This window comes from Strigops habroptila, chromosome 2 (genome assembly GCF_004027225.2).
Source record: "Strigops habroptila isolate Jane chromosome 2, bStrHab1.2.pri, whole genome shotgun sequence".
NCBI lineage: Eukaryota > Metazoa > Chordata > Aves > Psittaciformes > Psittacidae > Strigops > Strigops habroptila.
The window spans coordinates 31,785,443-31,796,384 of NC_044278.2; the positions used below are offsets into that span (position 1 = coordinate 31,785,443).

Below are 10,942 nucleotides of genomic sequence, written 5' to 3' on the forward strand. Positions count from 1 at the left end.
GGGTCACAGCCTGCCTCATCGTGGTCTTCTCCACAGGCTGCGGGAGAATCTTTGCTTTGGTACCTGGAACATGTCCTCACCTCCGTTCTTCACTGACTTTGGTGTCTGCAGGGCTATTTCTCTCACATTTTCTCACTCCTCTTTCTCAACTCCTGTTGCACAGTGGTTTCTACCTATTCTTAAATACATTATCACAGAGGTGTCACCAGTGTCGCTGATGGGCTCAGCTTTGGCCAGCAGCAGGACCATCTTGGAGCCAGCTGGAACTCGCTCCATCAGACGTGGGGGCAGCTTCTGGTGTCTCCTCACACAAGTCTCCCCTGCAAGCTCTCTCCCACTACAAAAACTTACTATGTCAGTCCAACAAGTTAGTTAGAGTTTTGGCTCACAATATTTAATGATATTTAGCTGTGTTTGTGAATGGCTTATGTTTCATTCCATGGTGGACACCGAATAATAGTAATCTTGTATATCCTTGTTACAGGAATTGCCTCTCTTCCCCCAGCATCTTCAAAGCTCGCTGTCCCTGCTGCAGATTTACATAGCAATTCTTCACAAAAGGTAATTATAATGCTGATCTCTTGAAGTCTTTTTTTTCTTTTTCACACAGTGTGAATTATACTATATCCAAACAGATTTTGGGTGAAGGTAGACATTTATAAGTCAGTTGAATCTGTAACTGGGTAAATGGAATATCCGTTCAGCATTCCTGAATATTCAGTTTGTAAGTATAAGTGCCCTGGATGTTAGCCTCAGGTTTAGATTGATTTTTGGGGAAGATGGGAGGTGAGGGAGAAACAGCCTTGACAATTAGAGTAACTCTGTCTTGGCTTTTGAGTATTCACATCTTATGTATACTATACATTAAACCATTATAATGTGGAGGTTTACTTTGCTCTGGGCAGGTAGTAATTCTCAACAGCTTTTATATAAGTGCCTTTGCCAAAGTGGAGGTCTACAGTGTTTTTGTTTTTCTCCCCAGTTGCCAGACTGGAGGAAATGTGGATATAAGATGGAGGCATTGTTGAAGTTGAGGTTTGAGGTTCGAGGTTCCTTCACAAACAAAATCCAGTGCAGATACAGTAAATAAATGTGCATTTTCTCTGGGTCATTTCTTGATTGAATTTTCCAATTGCACTTCCACATTGCAGAAGTTGCTTCAGTCAGGAACTTTACACCGATCTTAGAAACCTTTGGTATCTCAGAAGTAAATGATGGAAAGGAAAGCGTGCAGCTAATACCTAGTCCACCCTAGAACTTTGCTCCCTTTCCACATGGCTAACAGGTAAAGAAGTAGAGCTCAGTGCTTATTCCTCTGCTTGTTCTGTTCTCAGCTACCTCTGTTCTGAAGGATGGTGCTGGGCTCACTTAGCTTCTAGCACAACAGCAATATAGATCTTAATTTATGCCATATATTTGTAAAATACTTGTAGCACCTTCATGGTGGTTTTTGCCAATTTTCTCTTGGAAAGTGGCAATGATGTGGTACTGAGTTCGCTACTCAGCACAGTGATAACTCATTTATTTTTGAAGAGCTGTTTCAACATGTACAATGCAGAAATCTGTCTTTAGATGACATGGCATATAAATCATACCAGAGCGTGTCTAGTTCTTTTGGCACACAATGAAATTTAGGAAGTACTCAGTCAATGATTAAAACAATGATCAAAATAATAACAGTAAAAATAATAGCAATGATACTGATGTGTTTGTGGCTGGTAGTTATGCTTGACATTAATTAGTTGTCAAAAAAATACTATTAAAGCAAAGCTGAAAAGCATGTGCAGAACAGGTTCAGTGTGGATCTGTAACGCTGAGCAACAGTCTGAGACAGTGTTTGATATGCTTATGAACAGGATTATAAGGCACTGGGTATGTTTACATGCACAAGGCATACGGCACGTTATGGTCTGCTCTGAGAAACTAAAGGGCTTTTGCTGAGGACACTGTGTCCACCCTATACATGTTTCAGGGGGAAGCAACAACTTCAGTTAGCTGTAGCTTTTTCCCAGTGAATTGGTGCTCACTGGTGGTTGCTGTGCACTGTCTGTGCATTAAGCTGAAAGGTACCCAAATTGGGTGCTCTCAGACAGCTCCACAGTGAGAACTGTAGTGTCATGAGTCAGGACCAACAGGAGACTATGTTCACAAGCATTGAGTTAATGCTCCTGATTCAAACTGAAACATGAATGAAGGTGCAGCCCTCTATGTCAAATACTGGTTTAGATGGCTTAGGAGGTCTCTTGGAACCGAGTGGCTAGGGAAAAGCATAGAAATCCACCACAGGCACACAGCATAAAGTTGAACTTTTCTGTTAAACCAGTTGTCCCTGGAAGTGTTCAAGGCCAGGCTGGATGGGGCTTTGAGTACCCTGGTCTAGTGGAAGGTGTCCCTGCCTGTGGCAGGGGAGTTGGAACTAGATGATCTTTAAGGTTCCTTCCAAACCAAACCATGCTATGATTCTTTGATAATACTTGGTACAAGTCTGTTATGGTGGCTTCTAGCTGCATCAGTAACTGCATACACATTTTTGAAAAATATCAAGAGATAATCTAGAGGTGAAAATTATTTATAACTGTTTTCCATATGTTGGAGGAATATTTCGCAATGTAAAAATGGCTTGTGAAGACAAACCATTTCTCAGTTTGAACAGGACTTCTCAGTATATCGTGATGGCCCCATCTTATATATGCAGAGGCTGATAAAAGTTGATGAATTACATTAAATTGTCAATTTGCAGTCCATAATTTATATTTATAGCATTACATACAAACATAGTAAAACTTACCAGACAAACTTTCATAACCTTCCATGTTAACTGCATAATAAAGGTTTTCTGACAAAAGTATTACTGGATGCATTCTAATAAAGTTTAATCACCACTTTTGCCAATATATTGCATAATAAACATTATGGTGCCCTTTTGTTATAAAATATTTCTCATCAATTAGAAGAAATCAAATGGCAAGCCATTTAACTCTTTGCTGATTAATGCTGAATTGAAGGATTTCTTCAGAAACCACCTGCCTTCCTGTCACTGCATTTTCTAAGCATAAAGAGTTGCAATTCTCAGTTGGCTTTCTTTGTGTGCAGACTGGAAACATTCCCAAAGGTTTTCCATCTTTATTCTTCTGGACTGTTTCATGAGAAATAGGGGGTAAAAAACAGGAGGAAGAGAAGTTAGAGAGAAAAGAATTTTTTTTTTCCATAGTGAAGGAGGTCATAAAGGGGTAGACTCCAGCAAACTGCCTCTCTCTCTCTAGATAATCATAAAAAATGAGCAAACGTCCTTGCAGTGCTTCTATGGCGGTCAAGAAGAAGGAGTGAAGAATCCAAGTCCTCCCTCAGGAGCATGGGGGAAGGAACAAGAAGCCCATCTACTGATGGAAAGAGTCTCAGAGACTGGAGACCTAAAGCCTTGGCTGTCCACCACTGCAAAGTGAAAAAACCTAATATTTCTGTGGTTGGCTTCCCTGTCACCTTATGGAATCAGGATTAAGCACAGCAGCAAGGCCAGAAAATGTATGGGCCTGTATGGGCAAAGTCTAAATGGAGAGTTTTAAAATTAAAAGAAGCTCATGGAAGTGGAGATGAAATGAAAAGCAGGGCAATCGCAGTGAATCAGATTAGTATTTTGACTGAACAGAGGTGATCATACCTGTTGCACAGCCCATTCCTCCCACTCCCAGGAGAAAACTGGATGGCAAGTTTCAGCACAGGTCAGAGGCATCAGGCATTCTCCCTGAGTCTCTGAAGGCATCAACTTCAAATTCTATCCCTTCTGTTCCATATGTAAAAAGTTACAATTTTAAATTATTTCAGAGATTAATGGAGACTTGGTGTCACAGCATTTGTTTCCTCAGAAGTCTTCGTCCATGGACTCCACCAGGTACAAAGCTGAAAAACCTGGTGGGTGTCACTTTAAAAGGTGACAATAGAAAATTGCTTAGGTCAGCTACTGGCCGTTCAAACTCTTTGAATCAGAAACTAATACAAAATGTCCGCAGAAGATAAATGTTGCCCAGCAATTGCAGTGATCAATTCACAACGCGAACAAAAGATTTGGCAAATAATCTTAGGGAAAAGTAATAGCTGAGCGAAGAAGAAGGGAGAAAAAAAGAGGTATGTGACACATTTAAAAAATGATGAATATTGAACTGAATTATTGAGCTGAGGAAAAAATTACCAGCCACTAGAAGAGGAGGCCAGGCGCATCAGTCAGGGGTGCTGGAAGGTCTTCATTCTGATTACATTAGCCAAGAAAAGGTCAAATGGAAAGTAGACTTACAGGCTTCTGTTTAATTGCATATTTTGTTACTGTCAGCGATGGGAGGAGTGATCCTTGCTCCTACTTCCAGGGCTGAGCTGCAGGCCAAGCAGGTTTTAGGGACCAAGGTCTCATCCAAGGGCCCATTTTTCATGCCCTGACCCAGTGCACAGAGCTCCTTCAAAATCTCAAGTGCAATGGTGGGGATCCCTTACCATGTCTCTAGCAGGTTTTGGGGCAGTCCCACAGACAGTTTAGCCTGAACAAGGGCCATAGGGCCAGTTCTGCCAGGTCCTGAGTGACATCTCTGAGGAACAGCATTTTTTCAAGTCCCACTGGTAGAAAAGGAGCTGTAAGGACTGGACAGTCTCCTCTACAAGCTTCATAATTATTCCATTTAATATGCCATGAATGTCTCTGTGATAGATCAGAAAATCATTTCATCAAAGGGAGTGAGCGCTCACTTATAGTGGGCCACATTCATCCCTCGTGTAATTCAGCTGACTTCAGCAGAGATATAGGAGGCTTGCACTTGCCACCACAGCTGCACTCCTCCTCTCCAACCCAGAGTGAGTCATGGCTCTGTTAATGGGGAAGCATCTATTTTTCTTCTTAACTACTCCGAATGACACTCTATAAACTGGAAATATTATTTAGTGGTGGTTGTGGTTTTATACTGGGAAGGAAATGAATGATGAATTGCAGCTCCATTTATTGCACTGAATATAACTGCTCTGATTCTGAGGATTGTTTGAAAGGAAAAATTAAGCTATCAAAATTGAATTAAAAGGTCAATAAATAGAAATATAAACCAATGATGGCAAACAATTTTACCTCTACTGGTAAAATGTACTATAGAGTATGTCATGTTATGATATTCATTGGTCAGCATATCTTGATTAAAAGAATAATAAATATTGACGATATAGAAAACAAAGGTGCAGTTTATAGTGTAATTTTCCCAAGTGTCTGAAAGAAGGGGAGGAGTGAAGTTATGTGGGTGAGATTAACCCATGAAGAAATGAGAAGGAATTTCCAGGCTGTATGCCTACTGATGGACAGGGAAATGTGCTGAGTGTACGAAAAGTTGACAGGATGGAACTGGTTTGCTATTTGAAGTGATAGTGTATCCAAATTATTTTGAGGGTATCCAGGACTTTCGGGTGGGTGTTTTCCTGTAAATGAAGTGAATTTGGAATGAGAATTAAAAGCTGAGAGCAGGAGGAAAAATAACCTTCAGAAACAGGAAGCTGTACCTCCCTGATTTTTGTTCTAACAGTTAGCTAAATGTGTGATGCACACAGACATAATTGGAAGTACTCCTACCACATCAATTTCAGCGATTTGTTTTAATGCAGTTAAGCTTGGAGGTTTTTTTTTGGCTGGCTAATAGCAGGCAAATCCTTCAGTTTATCACACATTTCCACAGCGTCAGTGTCTGAGGGGCTGCCATCTGTCAAATCAATTTAAAGATCAGAGCCCTGTTTCATAATGCCAGATGTGTGTTCATCATTCATGTCACTGATGTCATATGGGTTGCAGAAATGACTACAACATGTTTGTAACAGCAGAAGTCCTTCTTTCATGGACTGAAGACTGAAGTGTATTCAAAACACCACTGAAAGATTCAACCCTAAAATCAGCTGATACACACACTCATTTTACCTGCTAGCTTTCTGTTTGTCTGGCTGAACAGCTGGAAGAGGCAGAAAGATTTGGGCATGTGTTTCCCCAAACAAACCAACAAACCAACAAACTGTGCAAAGCTTTTCCCAGTATAATAGTCCTTTTATAGTAATTCCTATGAAAAGTGATGGTAAGTCAACAGTCAAGCTTTGAAACATGTGACTGCCAAATATCCATGGTTAACTAGATCCCAGTGTGTCAGTACAAAATGATTTAAAACCATGTAAAAGAAATGCTAACGATACTGCATCCTTACTGGTAGAAGGGACCACCTTAGAAACTTGCTACTGTAATGTTGGGCTGTGCAGCTAAACACTAGAGCTGTCATTTTCCTGTTCGATGTGTAGGATGTAATGCTTAATGAAACCATTTTTTCTTAGACTGGGGCTGACAGGACTAGTAGAGCACTGAATTAATACGAAGAAGAAACAACTTTGAAACCAAAACCAAGCAGAGGCTCTAGCAGTTGTAGCATATCAGGTTCTAAATAGGAAATGGTTCTTGTGGTCCTACTCCTCTGCACTTTGTATTTGTAATGTGTTGTATGAGAACTTCTACAGCACCAGAAATGAGTTTTAGGTCACTGAGCAGCAGCCAGCAGCCTCCATTTCAGTGAAGTTGTATCCAGTGAACTTAAACCTCAGTGAGGCTATGCTATTTCAAAGAAAGCTCCACTGAAAATGAGCCAGTACACAGCATGAGTTGACTGAAATTCATGAAATTATTCATTAATTGATATCAGAGCGCAGTGAGAATAAAATATAAGTAACCTATAGCATTTGCTCTAGAGCAAATAACAGCAGGGCAAAGGCAAACCATTGTGGGCACAGTCCCTACCCCAGGAGCAAACCTGCTGCTCAGTTCCTGCTTCTGTGGTGAGGAGAAATGACAGGGCAAGGCAGGGGCTGGGTGGCTTACTCTTGCAGATGAGATTTTTAAAGCAAAAGGGACATGCTTGGGTTATATTTTCCCCAGTGCTCTCAGGGCAGCCTAGATCCAGCTGGTGCAAGGATCTCTGACTCCCTCCTATCCAAAATCACATGCAAACCAAAAGTTTCTGTTGTACTGACTACTAACGGCTACAGCACCTGCCTCTTTTGACACCACCACTTGATGAACCTCCTGATTAGTATCTTTTTCCTTTAGTAAATCTGGGTGCAATATGGTATTTTTCTGCAACAAGTTCTGGGAAATATTCCCACCACAGCATTTTGCTAAACATGGAATTTAAATAATGACCTATGTCAGGAAGTTTCAGAAACAGAGTTCAATGAGGTGCTCTGGGACACCTCTGAAATTTTCTGGTTACTCAGAATGCTAACGAGTTCAGTATACTTTATACCGAAAGGACAGTCCACAGTATCTGAGAACGCTTACTTTCCACAAGCATAATGCTTGCCTTCAGCATTTTTCAGATCTTTTTTCTTCCATTCTACTTGTAAATTTGTTATTTTCAGGGGGGGAAACAGGAGTAGAGAGCTTCTCAAATCTTTGTCCTAGTGAGAAAGCCTGGCATAACAGACCTGTAATTGAAAGATCATGAAATGCCAAATAACTGTTCTGCCATAAACAGAGCAAATCTCATCACATATTAATCTCCAGGGTAACACAGACCAGAGGAAACTTCTGATGTGTACTTGAAATGAATGAGGGATGTCACTGTGGAGCACCAATAAGGTCTTTGGGCTGAACTGCAAGAAATTAAGTGCAGCTGAGAGATCTTGGAAAAGGTCTTTTGAGCAGAGACAGGCAATCCTGTTACTTCCCAGAGCCTCTCTTCTCTGCAGAAATAAACAGTAAAGAAGGGTAAATTTAGAAAACAGCAGTATGTTCTAGCAACAAAAAGGGATGGGGGAGGGGGGAAGTTGTGTTTAAAACAGAAGGCAGCTGTCTTATGAAATGTTTCTAGGATAGTTATATTTATCCCATGCTTTTCCTTGAGGTGCTGGGACTCATTAAATACCACAGACATGTTGTCCACATTTGTTATCTAACATTTTCCTCTATGGCTTATTCAATAATGTATATGTACCAAATGCATTATTTAAGATGCTTAATGCTGGAAGAAGACCAAGGCAATACAGACTGTACATGATTAATGCTCCAGAAACAAATCACAGGAAGATTGGTCAATAGCTAGGAACCCGATTAGGCTTGATAAAAAATTACACTGGGAAAAACTGTGAAATTTCATTTCCAAGGGCTTGAGATCAAGTGGGGAAGTTGCAAGGAACAGTAGCCGGCAGATAGGATCTACTTGGAGGTAGATAAAACCAACATTAGGGCTGGCCACAGCAAACCCTTCTACTGTAATGCTTCACTTAGGAAGCTATGTGAAGAGATTTCTTTAGAACTTTGGAAGAAATATTCATCCGTTAGGGCTACTTTGTAATTACCTATGTGAGGTCTCACTACTACATTTAAATATCCAAAATGTATGTTTCTTGGATGCATTTGAGAATGATTTTTTCTTTGTCTTTTCCCTTGCAATGATATTTCATAAAAGCACATAAGCAATTAGGCCTGGAAATCCACTGCACTGGTTGCAAATGAGGATAGTGATTACCAAACTGCTAAGCATTTGCCCTGCACTGATCCCACTGGGGTCAATTTGAAAACAGGCTGCTGTCACTGGAAGTGGAATCATGCCAGTCATGGAAACTTTAAAAAACGCCTGCCTTGAATAAACACTGGGTTGCTGAGAGGGGTCTTTCAGACACATGAAATACTGGTGTGCTTATTGTTGCAGTTTTTAATGTATTTGGAAAGACATGTCAAATATTAAGCTTAATGGGTAGTTTCTTTAAGAGAACCAGAGGAGAAATGTTGATCATGTTTTGCTTGAAAGAATACAGACTGCAGAGTCCACAAAAAGTTTTCAGCATAAGACCAGTTAATGAATTCCCAGAACTGCCACCAGTGTGTTGCATGTGAAGCTTTTGTTCTGCTGTTCATCCCTTCCTTTGTATTTAGATTTTGAGTGAGTAATGTTGCTAGATTTCATTTTGGTATAATATTTTGGGGTGAGGGTTTGGCAGGTGATCTCCTGAGGACCTTTGTGGGACTGCTTTTCTAGGATTTCTTCAACTTCTATAACTGCTTTTACTCTTCCATAGGTGGCACCTCAAAGACGTACTAATTATCTGATCAGCCCAAAGAAAATTAGAAATGTGACACTTGTTTAGGATGTACTTCTCCAGGAAATTTCTACATCATTTGTATTTTGCACATTTGGATGGCTTCCTGCAACAAAGAAAGGTTAACACTACTTCTCTCAGTTTAAGCTATAAGTTATTTTTCTATTTTTTCCTCATATAATGAAATGGAATTGCAACCTTTATAATGTAGCATATGGTATCTCAGTGAAATAATGGACATAAATGACAGCCTTAACTTCAGAGACAATGATGGGCCTGTACAAGAACAAGAATCCATGCTTTGGGTCCCAAGGAAATCAGCAAAACTCCTATCAGACAGAAATGTTTGGTTATCAACAGCAAGATCGAGGACTGGAACTACAAGACATGTATTAGTTCAGAAGAACTGGTTAATAATAATACTGATTACTATGATATGTACTGCTTTTTTAATGTACTTTATGTACAGCTGATCATCTTGAGCTTATAGATCAACAACATTTTTCAATTTCTGTTCTGTAATAAAATCAAGGAAAGTTTTCATGAGGGCTGTTTCAAAATTTCTAACAAAAATATCTTTGGGTCAGAAATTAATTTGTTTCATTTCAATATGTTATTTTGTTAAAGGTATTTGTCTTAAATCCAGTATTCTATTTTTAAATAAAAAACAATCACCTATGTGTCAAAAAAATCCTATTTTGATTGAAATGCAAAAATCTTAAGCTGAAAAATGTGGATTTGAAAATCCTGACTTTTAATTGTTGTTGCTTGAATGCTTTATGTCTCTGTTCTACTTATGGGCCGAGCTTGGCAGCCAAGTGACTTGGGTCTTAGCAAATGGTGACTGCTGGTATTCACGCTGGACTATGTTGTTTCATCAGGGGTAGAGTTGTTAATGACCATAGGAAATGCACTTTAGCTAGGCGACCTTGTTGGCAGAGCAGATCTGGAACATGGACCCTATATGTTCCTTCCCAATCTAAAAATTACGATTTCTAGCTGAAATGTTTTGTCTGAAATTTTGTATTTCATCATAAAAAAGTTCAAGCTTATGGGTTTTTTACAAAAAGGCAAACGTGTTCCAGAAAAACAAGTTCTTTTCAGTGTGCTCATCTTTCTACCCACTCAAAGCATTCTGAATTATTCAGTGTTCTGCATGTTAATCTTTTGTATGAACCAGTGCAGGTGCTCTTTGAGTGCTGGAAGAAGCCAGTACATAGAATTACTTTCAGTGATAATCTGTGCAGAAAAAAGAAAAAATCTGAAACCTGATCTCAGGAAGAAGAAGTTGTTTTGCATGTTTAGCATTTGGCATCTCATTAAATTGTGCCAGATTTTGCACTGCTAGTTGCATTTTCAGTCAATCTGTCAGAGCAAGTGCTGAGACCCATTCACAGTCTCCCATTTGCAATTGTATACAAAGCTGTTCCAAATTCTGACCATCTACACTCTTTCTGTCTTGTTTGTTTAAGGAGGAGCTTTGATATGCATTCCCATTGAATGCCATTATACCAACAGCATGGTATGCAAATAGCTATAGCATTACACAGAGAAAATATAAGCAATTCACATTGGGAAATATCTGTGGGTTTTCCTTGAAATAACCATGCACTGAAACATCTACCTTATTCTGATACAAGTATTGCTATTGCTGATATCTCCTAGTTACTACTGTAGCTTAGTTCAATCTAAACACAACCAAAAATCCACTTTATTAGAGGAATGTCCATTGCATGAGAGAGATCGGCCCAACGTAACACCAACCAGTGACTCCGCGATAAAAACCACAGACCTTTGGCTTTCTAAATCCACTTTATTAGAGGAATGTCCATTGCATGAGAGAGATTGGCCC

General features: G+C 39.7%; 1 protein-coding gene across 1 annotated transcript in view; it reads left to right on the forward strand.

Annotated features, from left to right (window-relative positions):
* The window catches only part of IGSF5 (immunoglobulin superfamily member 5), a 46,663-nt gene extending 37,348 nt beyond the window's left edge, over nt 1–9,315 (forward strand). The window contains exons 8-9 of the mRNA XM_030476393.1: nt 485–561; nt 9,070–9,315. Of these exons, the coding sequence (XP_030332253.1) occupies nt 485–561; nt 9,070–9,138 (146 nt within the window). The 3' untranslated portion in view covers nt 9,139–9,315. The remainder of the gene's footprint in view (nt 1–484; nt 562–9,069) is intronic.
* Nucleotides 9,316–10,942: the final 1,627 nt, after the last annotated feature.